The sequence below is a fragment of the Melanostigma gelatinosum genome (genome assembly GCF_949748355.1).
Source record: "Melanostigma gelatinosum genome assembly, chromosome: 23".
Taxonomy (NCBI): Eukaryota; Metazoa; Chordata; class Actinopteri; order Perciformes; family Zoarcidae; genus Melanostigma; species Melanostigma gelatinosum.
Window position 1 is genome coordinate 7938791 of NC_136656.1, and position 12766 is coordinate 7951556.

Here is a 12766-nt window from a genome sequence, read left to right on the forward strand (position 1 = left end):
AGCTTTCTCCTCTGTATGTTAAACAAAAGTCTCATCACGCCATTCAACTTGATAGACATAACTCTCCAAAAGAAGTGTTGGGTCCCCCTTGAATCATTGTTCAATCACTTTTGAAATCACCTTCAGTGTCAGGGAAAGGAGGAGAGCGCTGAAGGCCAGCGGCAGCACACTGGACACCGCCCAGCTCAGCCAATAGATGGCACCTCTGAGGCCCATGATCCTCACGGTCTCCTTAAGCCTCGCCTCTTTCTCCGCCACGATGCCCTTAACGATCATGGCCACCGAGTATATCCAGGCTAAAGTCATGTATAAGGGGAGGGAGCTTGCCAGAAACCGGAGGAACCTGAAGGGTGGAGGAGCCCAGACCACACAAGACAATGACCCCAATTACATCTGGTATTAACATGGAATCTGCATCTGGACACATGATCTGGATAATGACATCTAATGCCGGTTCATCACTATAAGCATCGCCTTTCACATGCAACACAGCCATTTGATCCATTGCCGACACATATACAAAAATATTGATCACAACTGCTTATCACACTGCGATCCATAAGCCTTCCGATTGCAATGTGCTTCGCATGCATGTACACCTTGATTATTGCGGGTTTTTTTCCCTTCCCAGAGAAGATACTTGAATATGGATTTGTTGTTAGTACCTGGCGTATATGCCGACAGACTTCTCATTATGGTGATGATAAAAAAAAAAAAAGAAGCACTTTGCACGTGACGGTACTGTTGAACATTCTCACTGTGTAAGTTGAATACATGTGTTGAAGAAAGCACACAGAGAAAGACAGTTAAAGTCATTTCACAACGTAAATTCCAGAGTAAATGTAAATTTGAAGAGAAAACAAGTGCAAAATGACAGAGGACTCAGGTGCAGGTGACAAAACCGCTTGTTGTCAACCCGTATCCAGATACAGCCTCGTGATAATTACCATTTGATTTGCTATTATTATTATTAATGTGCTGGAAATGGCCGTGAAATTATCATTGCGAACGGGCCTGTGATCTGAATACACATCATGTTTGCAGTTGCTCCTCCAAGGCACACAACTAACTCAATTTATTGTTATTAATGTTTACAAATTGTTGATGGCTTGGAAACACATTAGGCTGATGGGAAATTACATTTCACCCCAGCTGTTCAAATATCAGTTTTTATTTACCAGCTGCATTTCCCAATTAAACTGCAGAAAATTGATTAGGTCGACCTGAAAGAACAATTCTTTTTAATCTCACCAACGACGACGACAAGAGCCGTCGGAAGATGGGCTCGTATCTGAGGGAGAGCAATAATAACGCTGCCACACCGGGTGTCGCACAAAGGCCCAAAGGCGCTCCCTTTTGTGATGACTGTGCAATGTGCCTCTTCACTCATCGATCCTTAAGCAGGATCATTCCAACAGATCAGCGAGTCCATTACATCCCCACATAATCATTGATTCAACAGAGCGATCGGCAAGTAAACAACTACAAACACATGCTTCCAGTAGGTAGACATTTGCTGAACAGGAAAAACATAACGCTCACAACTGGTGCCGTTTTTCTGGGAATAACATCAACTCCATTTTGCGTTGCAAAGTCGTCCCCGTGATGACGTTCGACGCGTATTTGTTCTTTCATACTGTCCCGACCTGCGTACAGTACGCATGATTAAAGGCTGGCGAAAGTCCCGATACGATAAATCTAAACACGGTGCTTTGACGAGTACTCTGGAGTTCAAATCACTTCTGAGGGGGGTCAATTCGTTTTTTTTAGTCAGCACAGGAAAAAAAACAAGACAAATATGAATCTTGAAAGGGGCACTCGAGCCCCTTTCTTAACGTCAGGTCTTTGGGGCGCCGCTGTTCCTCCCACTTACGGTTATTACCCTGCAAATTCGATTTGACTTAATGTAACATAGTGCACAGCCTCCCAGTAGCCGACGATAATAAATTCCCATCGCAATCATGGAAATATATACAGTGCCAACGATCACCACTTAAATGGCATCACAGAAGCCGTCCTTATGTATCAGGCGCAGAGGAAGAGACGACACAATTACAGGAAATAATGGAGCGAATACTGCTGCCGTGATTTCTATTTGACTTAATTGCAGTTTTTGGCTACAAGCTCAATCAATTAGAACAAGGAAGCTGATTTGAAGTATTTGAATAATTATTTGATTTTGCGCTGATTAATTGGTTATGATTAACAACAGCAAAAATACCAAAACACAAAGCATGTCAAATCCTCTGACCTGCATTTTGCACAAAAATGCAGCCACATTGAGGATGTACGTGCATGCATCACATTCATGTTGTTTGCTTTGTGTTCTGATACTTTGATCCACCGGGTGACTCTTTTTCCACTGACCTTAACCATGACACTCATGAGCGCACAGGGAACTGCGAGCAGAACAATGTTCTCTGTGAACCTTGCACACCACAGGGCACCGTTTTGAATGCCAACAACACGCAGTACTTCCTTGAGCCGGAGTTCCTTCTCCAGCACAATGCCTTTGATGGTCATGCACACGGTGTACATGAAGGCCAGCACCAGGAACATGGGGAGGATGCCTCCAATATTCTGGATGAAGCTGGTTGTAAAAGAAAGCAATCAAAAAAGGTCAGGGCTGCACATTGACAAACGGAGTATATGTGGAGTGTGTAAGCGTGTCTATAACGGGGAGTTATTGAGTGTTTTTTCTTGTTTTAAGACAGTTGTTGGAGAATGAAATGAGATGCACGTGATGAAGAGCGATGACAAATCGGAAACGTTCCACTACAACGGTGAACAAGAAAGTTGTGGGGAGTGATGAAACTTTGTGTACAATTTTTCCTTTTCCTTTTGGTCAACATTTGTGGAGGAGTTTGCTGAATGTGCGCACTTCTCTTCGTCACATGATTGTACGAAAACACCTGATCGATGAGTCCAACAAAAAAAATGTAACTGTAACTATTTTGGTAACTGGTTTTTAAAGTTCACATGCAAAGTGAGGATTTGTTCATTTTCTTACGCGATGGTAAATTGAATATCTTTTTAACAGCAGATGTCACTTTGGGCTTCAAGGGAGTGCCACGAGTATTTTCGACTATTTTATGACATTTGAGAGAAAGAAAGATTAATTGTTGATGAAGATAAGGGCCGAAAGGATATGGAACAAATAGTCAGCTTTTTAAATGCATGCTCGCTTGTAAAGGTTGCCTTTTGCAATCTTAGCCTGTACTTAGCCCCTGTTGTGTAAAATAAATTGGAAACTATTTTGCGGACACTAAACATTTTTATCAGAGGAACAATCAAGATTTAACCTTCATAAACCTGGTGCATCAGCTCAATCAAGCCATTTAGTGCTGCACCTCATGCCGGACGTGATGTATGATTTTATGCCGTTACAATACAACAACGCGTTCTTACACTGGCTTCATAATGCCACCAAAATGCCATGTCAATATCATCTCCCCTGCCAACATAACAAAGTGCTTATTTTGCTTTATTGGACACTGAAGGAGGGATATCAAATGGATTTTGACAAAGTATAGATTTCACATGTAACTTATGCTTACGTTCCATAAACACTGGCGATATAATGCAAGCAAAGCACAGCTCGGCACGGATGAAGCACAAACTGAACACGCAGTAATTGGCAGAATGATGCTTCTCTTTCAAGCTATTTAAGTGAATGGAGATGCAACATGTTTTCAAGCACATCCATTTGAAGTTGCAGTCATGCAAAACATCGTTTCGTACGCAGAGTTTTGTCGGCAGAACTTGAATGCGAGAGAGACAGATTTATTTCCGAGGACACTCCTCCCTGCCCCTGTGGGGTTGATCACTTTCAAACAACGCCTTGATAAGCAGCAAGAAAGGAGTGGTTGGAGTTCAGACCCAGAGCAACTATAAAACCAAAATCCGTAAGAAGATTATAAGAATAAGATTGCCTCTATGAGCTTGAAATCGATACACTTCAACAAACAAAGCCAACTCGTACATTAACACCTTTTCTCGGGAGGTAAGCAGTCTCAAGTTGCAAAGGCATCAGGTTGAATACTAATTCCGGTATTATCTGCTCCCGATTCCACCCTAACATCCCTGTAACAGCTGACAGCTTGTGTGAGTTAACTCCTTCTGTGACTTGTAGCACCAAAGGGGGGAGAGATCAGTCATGCACACCGTGTCTGACACTGACAACCTTGCCACCAGATGCTCTTGAATTATACATTCGCTGATCGATCAAGGGTGCTTAAGTAATAGAACTCCCGGCAGGTCTGTGTTACGGGGCTCCAGTTACATTGGCAGCCTGACCTAAATTTAGGAAAGCTAGGAGACAGATTTCTCAGTAAATCGAGAGATAGTAGAGCACAGCTTCCCCAGAGGTTGGTGCTTCCTGTCTCATTATGAGCAAATATACGGTTGAGTTCCTCGGCTGGATGGAAATGAGCAATTCATTGAAGGGAACAGACTTTATTATTCAATGTGGATTATCTCGTCGCTGGTACAAATGATTGCTTAAGGAGAACTCTGCATGCAGTTATGGCATAAGGAGCACTTATGTCGTGTTTTTCGGGGGGGTTTTGTAACAGAAGAATCCCATCTAAAAATAAGAAGTAAAATTCTGTGAGCTAACAATGAAGCAACATGTTTAGAAAGAATTTAAATTTAAAGATTATTTTATTCATTTTATTTTTCTAATATTTCACAAAAATGTTTTAGCGAAATAGAAAATTGAAATTGGCTCAACATAAGTTTCTACAGTTTCCTTTTTTTTTAGTTTCTATTTTTTTTGCAAACGCAATGTCAGCTCAATTTAAAAAGTGCAACTGGAAAACCAACACAGACTGCTTTTTTGAAATATCTACATCCAAATTATTCTGAATTGCCATTCTGCTTGCAAAGGAAAAAACAAACACATATCGTCATGTATGATACGCGATCAAAGGTACAAGAACTTCACGTGCTTCATGTTCTTGTTTGACGTGCATTCAGCAACATCTTGATGTTTATTGTGACCATTTAGCATGTTTAAAATACAGTATGTGGGAATCCTGGTACCCAGATCGTTCAAATAAAACAATATACAGCCTGTACTATACATGCCCCTGTTACCCACTATTCTTATATAAGCAAGAATAAAGAATATTTGTAAAGATTTCATACATTTTAAGCCCTTTTTCGGCCATGTAGGTGAGGAGACAGGGAATATATACAGGGAATATTTCCACTACAGCATATCAGGGAGCAGAGGCACTAACACAACATCACTTGCAAGAGCTTCAGATGTCCCAAACATGCTTAGCATTGCTCACATGAGGTTAATTAGCGAATTTAGATGGACAAAAAAAATATTCCTCCAAGTTGAACAGTCTTCACGCTCACTGTGGCCCTATGTGATGTGTTGCTGAAAGCAGTGTTAGATCTCACATCAAGCCGGAGCACAGCCTCAGCATCCAAACAAGAGAAGCCTGTGATTCAGCAGCGTGCACCGGCGCAGAGGCCGCTGATAAAGGGCCAGTCGACAGGGCTATCAAGGCCCTGCAAGGGTCACGCTTTCTCCCACACATCATCTCAGGCCTGTGCACAGTGTGAATATGAAGACAGGGGAAGCTGATACAGGTTGGTTTATCTCAAGTTCGACATGCCAACAGGGGCAGCCGTGGGTTGAAGTGGCCCAGATTGCTGCTCGTTCATCAGGTGTATTACAGTCAGGAGGAAAAGAGGAACGCAAAAAAAGGATCGCGTTTCAAAGGCAGGCCTAAAAATCGTAGTTTTGATCTGTGTAGAGGTCGGTGCAGATGACACTGCCTTGCTCGTTGAAGTTCAGTATCAGTGAAGTAGAAATGTTGTTTTTGCGAGCGTGAAAGGAACCGAGCAAAGATAAAGAGACAGTGATGATGAGGCCTTCTCACGGAAACTAATGGTGTAGTTGGCAACAGTTTCCTGAGATTCTGTTGAAATATTTTCCGTGATTTAAATTGTAAAATTGCCAAACCTAAACAACAAAAACGAGAAATTAATTTACTGCAAGTTACGGCCAATTTCCAAAATTTATAAACTTACTGTATGTTTGTTAAAACGAGTATTTTGCATTTAATAATGCTACTGCAAGAACATATTATTAGCCCTACAGGGTATATTGTGTATATATATATATATATATACACACACACACACACACACACACACATATGGATATTATTCATCTCACATTTCCCAACTGAAGAAGATTCTTATTTTCCGTTTGGCACATCTGAACGTAACTAAATGCTGAAACAGAAACACAGTTTCAGCAGACAGCGAGCATGCTTGTCTTGAATGCACAATGTTCCTTCCTTCCTTCTGGCTGACGACACCACACAATTCGAGATCAAAATAATTGCCACCAAGGTTCTTCCCCATCCTCTCTGTGTTGTAGCACATCTTCCCTTTGTGTGATTTCACCATCAATTATTTACGAATGAAATAGCAGTTTTCAAGTGTTAATAATTGATAGAAATGCCCAAATGGCAGGCGAAAGAGTAAACGGTGGAGGGAATTGGGATATTGCAGCGCTTTATGGCTCCAATTCATCTTATGTAATTATTAATCCTTTGTGTTAGGAAGATGAAACTGAGGCTGTGGGACCTGCGTTAGCAAATAAGCTGTTTCGTGTCGAATTCCAGATCATTATCACAACAATAAGCTGCAAATGACGACGATCAGCAATTCAGCATGCCACCTCTGAAAGTGCTGTGTGTTACTAGAATATGAAGCAACTTGGTGTTTTGGTTGTTATTGTACTTGAATTAACAGGTACGGTAAGAAAACGTCTTGTTCTGACTGCAGTGTGTTTTACTCTTTAACGTATAGAGGGGGTAGTTCATTCAAAAGGCCCAAATATCTCTCAGACGAACATCTCCACTGGGCGCAATATTTCGTCCAACATCCCATCCAATTAGTACTTCTAAAGCTATCCCATTGCCTGGCATGCCAAACCAAGCGCACCCACCGCAGTTAAAATGTAAATCAGAAGGAAAGCACTTAATAATGAACCAATAGAAAACCCAGATAACGAAAGCCATATCAATTAAAGCCATTCGATTTTGGTTTTCATAGCAGGGATGTCGTCTTGTGGTACAGAATGATTATTTAAAACATGTAGACATCAGCTGCCAAAATGCACCTTCAATGTGAAGTCAGAATTCTGTGCTTCTTGTCGATTCAAAAGCTCTCTCTCGGTTTCTTTATTGTAAATTCTGTGCTATCCAAAGCACATCGTATTTTAAAATTAGATCCCTAATCTCTGGAACTGCGTTTTCCCACAGGAGAGTGACTATTTTGTGTCTCGTGAAAGAGGCGTATTGTGTTGTTGGACTTAAATCTCCCCGGTAATTACCGGCGCTCTTGATGGCATCATTGGGCTTTTCCTTTGTCAATGGAGATCATAATGTTTTGTGGATGGCAGTAATTTCCCAGACTCGGAGGAAATCATTGCTGTGGAAGATTAAGAGTGATACCCACATCATCCCGGTCCCCAGGTGAATCATCTAACATGACGGAAGCCAGTGCTGTTGATGGATGCATACCAAACACAGTTGCAGTCCCTCGACCAATCTTTGCACCTGAAGGAGTTATGAAACGTGGGGTGAAGCGCGCTCACTTTGTTGAGAAAGAAATGCCTCGGAAATACAAGAAAGGAAGGGAGTCATGGCGGTTGGTTAAATAATTTAGCGGCCATCAACTCTTCACGAATTTCCTGTGGTTTTTCTAAAATCAATAGTTTTCCGCACACTCATTCGCCTCTTGCCCCCTTCATTTATTTATTTTCCCTTGTTGAGCCTCGATTTATCATTAATTCATGATCCCCAAGGATGTTACGTTCTTATTACAGACTTTTAACTGTGACATCATACGAGGAGTTGCTTGCCTTTGTCCCTTCATAGGTAATCAGCAGGAGCATAAGATACTCAAAGATTAAAGAAAAAAGGTTAAGTTAGACAAATAAGTGGGAGCATCTTGAAGTTTCCACAGAGAAATGTGGAAGGCCCGAGTGACCGGTAACACCAGAACTCAACTACGCGTTGGCAGTGAGTGGCAACTCCCCAGAGTGAGCAGATTTGTATTGCTGTATCACCGCCTTCCTCTTCCTCTTCCTCTTTTAGTAAGCTAAAAGATGAAAAAAGCTTGTACTCACCCATCATCCACGTAGCAGGGGTATGGCATTTGCTGTGCAAAAACCCCGAGTGGTTGGGTCTTTGACGTCTGTGCTCGTATAATACCATGGTCCATCATATCCTGCAGGTAGGCGAAGCCTCCCCATATATAGCGCAGGTCGTTAAAGGAGTTGTCTCGAGCCCCGGGAGACCATGACCTTATTAAAAGCAGACGCACGATGATCGGTCTTAGCAAAGGGCAAGTGAACTACAACCAGAACGGTCAGAAATACTGTCAGAGTTTCGTGACTGTTTAGAGGTCGTATTTTGCGACAATAAACTTTGAAAGACAAAAAAAAAAAAAAAAGATCAGATCTTTTGGTGCGCAGAAAGGACGATAAAATCAAACACGTTCTTCATCTCTGGGCTTAAAAGGAATACTTTGACCTTTAGGAAAATACACTTCAGCTCTCTTACCACTTTCATACCTGTACGAAAAATATGAATTTAAAGCAAGCAGGTGATTAGATTGGTTTAGCTTAGCATAAATACTGAAAACTGGAAGCAGGAGGTAACAGCTCGTCTTGGTATGTCGAAAGGTGAGGTTAGTAGTGCCGTTTGCTCTTTAGCTGGAGCAAAGAGACGATCTGAACTTAATCCCCATCTCAACAGGGGGGGGAACAGCTAGCCTTGTCCAATGGCAAACATACATAAATAAATACAATCTACCAAACAGCACCTGTAAAGCTAAGCAATTAACACGTTTGTTTCGCCCTCCTTTCAGTCTTTATGCCAGGCTCAGTCAACCAGGATGGCTCTGGACTCATATTTAGCATAAAGATGTTGCATCTAATCTAACGCTCAGCAAAAGCAAGTCAGCACATTTCCCGAAACGTCAAATGATTCCTTCAATTCAATGTTCAATATAATGTGACGCGTAAAAGACGGTTACAGTTTGCCAGTAAGTGAATGTACTATTGTAGTCGGTGTGACAGCAATCCGAGCTGTGTCACGTACCTTTCTTTCACTTTGATGGTACGCTCTGCCTCCTCAATGTCCATGCGGATTTTGTATTTGACGTACGGAGGGGGGTGGCTGGAGTTCGGCTGGAGGTTTTCAAAGACAATGGCGGCCCAGAACGTATCGTTCTGCAGAAGCTCCAGTGCTCTGCTCACCAGACGGCTTTCGGTAGGGACCGCCTCGAACTTATCCAGTTCCAAACACTGTCAACGAATACAGAGGCATCACAAAAACAATACACGGCTTCTTTCATATAATCATTCCAGTTTCATATACATCTTTCAGTGTCCACAAAATAGGGGAATAAAACAGAGGCAGGCATGAACTTACTGACAAGATGGCAGATGGATATTTTTTGAAAAGTATCACTCAGCTATTGACTAAACCGCGCTGAGTGCAGTTCCAAATGATCTGGAGCTGCCAGGGCGGGGGGGGGGGGATGTTTTGGGCTTCAGCAGAGACAAGCAAATGAGATCCAGCCTCGCTAGCAGTCCCCGCTCTGTAGCCTTGTCCCCGTTTCGTGAAACGATAATGAGCTAGCCATCCCGGGAGGCAGTCACACCTGACAGCTGTCCACACATCCCCTGTGCTGCAATCGTTTTTTTATCATTTCTCCCCCATCTTTCTCCAGTCTGTGTTCTATATCAAGCTATGGCGGTGAACAAAATATCAACAGCAACAACAACGAGTGAGCCGTGGACCGGTTACGTGAGCCCAAAGTTACATAAACCAAGTGATAGGAGCTACAATGTTAACCGCCACGTCTGGTGACTGAAGTAAATCATAAATCGATCAGAACCAACTATAACACGAACACATATCCCCGTCTGCTGCAGAAATAGCAGTTCTTTCTCTCTGTTTAATCTTTAAATAACAGCACTATTCGGCTGGGACGACGAGCTTTACCAACCATGAGGTTTCTAAAAGAGATAAGATTGCTAGTGCATTGTGGGTGTTCTTTGGTCTTTGACCACTGGACCAGCAGCTAAGGCTAATCTGTCTGATAGCAACAATCCGACCTGGTTCTGGACTGAGAAACTGGCCCCACTAATAGCTCGCCAATCCCATCTTGGCCTCATCCAGAGGAACGTCCAGGGCCACAGATTGAGTTGTTGCGGATAACAAAAGAAATAGAAACTCGACTTTATTTACTCAAGTTGGAGAGACTGCAGGAGGTATAGTAGCTCATACAGTCGATTCATCCTGTAAACTATTTAAGTGCCCTGAATGTTGATGCAATACATTGCTAAGCTGCTGCAATGCAACATTCTCAACCATGTCATCTGAGGCCACGAAAGTTATTCCCAGGATGACTACTACTGCTGCCATGAACACATTCATAATGACCCATTATGCCGTTGACATGACTATTGCTACTCTTATTCTTTTTTTATTATTATTATCTAATATTAATATTTCCACTGTTAATATCTTGATCCTACTCAGTTGTGGGGCAGTTCATCAGTGGAGCAGGGCAGTGGCAATTTGAAAATTCTAATTAGAAACATTTACTTTATAAAGATCCAGAATCATGAATTCATGAAGTTAGATAATATACGGTGTCACGTTTGGCCTAATTTGCATGACTATATTAATTGATTTACCTTATGGCTGTTGCACCTGACCATTGCATTGTCAGTACTGAAAGTATATCCTATTCAGCCCTCGACTGAAAGGCGCTCTCTATTTCCCTAAAGATGCATTCAGCCAGACAAGAGGACACCACAGTAAAGGTTGCCTAACAGCCGTCCACATCCTGATATCCATTTTGAGCAATGCAATTTCCATCAGGGCGGGAAATAGATTGCATCATGTTGGAATTCCATTGACCATGTATGGCTAACCCCAAGGGCCCAACCTGCCATCTCACCTGCCTGTCGATTGATATAATGTGTGTGTATGCGAGTGCTACAGGGGCTTTGTACATGTTTTATCACACATAGAGAAATAAGGATTTTGCTTCAAACTGTGCCAGAGATCAATACATCACTGTCAAACTGTGTGTTCCTCCTTCGAGACACCACTTTGTTTGATACAGATTCACAATCGTCATCTTTATGTTATTTTATGATTATCATAGAAGCAATGTAGTGTTTGACAGTTCGCCATCTCAAGGACATTCAACTTTAATGAATAAAAGACCTTTTTAGCGTGTTCTTAAAAAAAAAACCAAAAACAAGAACTGCTGGAGTGCGCAAGATAAAAAGCAGACATATCATCTGGAAAAGTCCTGATTTTTGGTTTTAACAGCAGCAGAGCACAGACACGGCAAGACGAGAGCTAAGAAACCAAAAAACATTGTGCGAAACATGGACACATTCTGTCTTAGATGTTAAGCAACCTGATGTTCTGCAGCACCCTGCTGTTCTGCCAGGGTGGTGTCACAGTCGTGTACAGAAAGACACGGGAGTAAAAGAAAGAGCAGCAATTATGCCAGGGATACAGGACTTTTACAAAAACACTGTCTTACGTCTGTAGGTAACATTGTGGCAATTGCAAATTGTTTACATGCCACGGTCGGGGAAATTACCATTGACGCTGTAAAATAAAGTTATCATGATTTAATGTGTAAGATGCCGCTGCACCAGCTCGGCACGGCTTATGTTAGCTCACCTGGATCACGTTTTTGGCACACCGGCAAGCATTACATAAAAGCACAGACAAAAGAATGACATACACCGAGGAAGTCGGAGAGAAGCTTCAGGATTTCCGAAGTGGCGTTGTAAGCATTTCGCCAGTCGTACGGCGGCATGCCGGGTGGACGATCCTCTGGAGGCCCGTTGTACAGGAAGTTGGCCAGCAGCTCGCTTGTCCATCCCGTGCTGTCCAGACGCTGGTTGAGGGCAGCAGCAAACACTGGATTTGCCAGGAAAGTCTGATCGCAAAGGCAAGGAGATGGGTTTAATGAGCTACTCTGGTTAAGAATGAGCGTGACACGAATGCAATGGAATTTGAAAACCACAGCGTATTAGGCCACGGCTAATTATTTTAGAGGAGAAAGCATGGGAGGTCAGAGTTGTGCTTTGGTGGCAGTGGCATTCATTCGTCTGTAGCATTAATTAGGAGCATCAAGATAGATGGCCCCGTTGTACTTCAGGCTCCGGAGTACACATCAACTGTTCTCATGGCCACGAACGTGCTCATTCAAACAGTACAAACACATTAATTAACGTATATTCAGGGCCGAACTGTGAAAATAAACACAAATGAAGACTGTGCAAATATAACCTTGTACTTACCTACACACTGTATACATAACTAGACATGTATATGCATTTTGTGTTTTGCAAGAAATAAATGCTTCTCAGCTCCTTGAAACAATAGCTCTGGCATAATTTGATATTTTTACTCCCACATGTTTGTTTTATTGCATCGCCCTCTATTTAGGAGCCACAAACATTCATTTCCATCACTCCCACCCAGTATGTTTAAGGCTGCTATGAGATTAATGCCCAATTAGTTATACGACACTGTTCCTGTAATGACAGTGTTACTACATAAACTAAAATTAAACATAACAGTGGTAATTTACCTGTCATGTACACAAGGGAACACTGAAAAGGACCCACTGAGACAACGGGTTATTAAAATTACACAACCATTTATTATTTCAGGGGTGGAAGAAA

General features: G+C 42.2%; 1 protein-coding gene across 1 annotated transcript in view; it reads right to left on the reverse strand.

Moving 5' to 3' along the window:
• LOC306796813 (phospholipid-transporting ATPase ABCA1) overlaps positions 1–12766 on the reverse strand; it is a gene marked incomplete at both ends in the record, with an annotated part of 107205 nt that overhangs the window by 74093 nt on the left and 20346 nt on the right. The window contains 4 exons of the mRNA XM_079295880.1: positions 2368–2590; positions 8162–8338; positions 9138–9343; positions 11818–12015. Coding sequence (XP_079152006.1) covers positions 2368–2590; positions 8162–8338; positions 9138–9343; positions 11818–12015 — 804 coding nt within the window. The remainder of the gene's footprint in view (positions 1–2367; positions 2591–8161; positions 8339–9137; positions 9344–11817; positions 12016–12766) is intronic.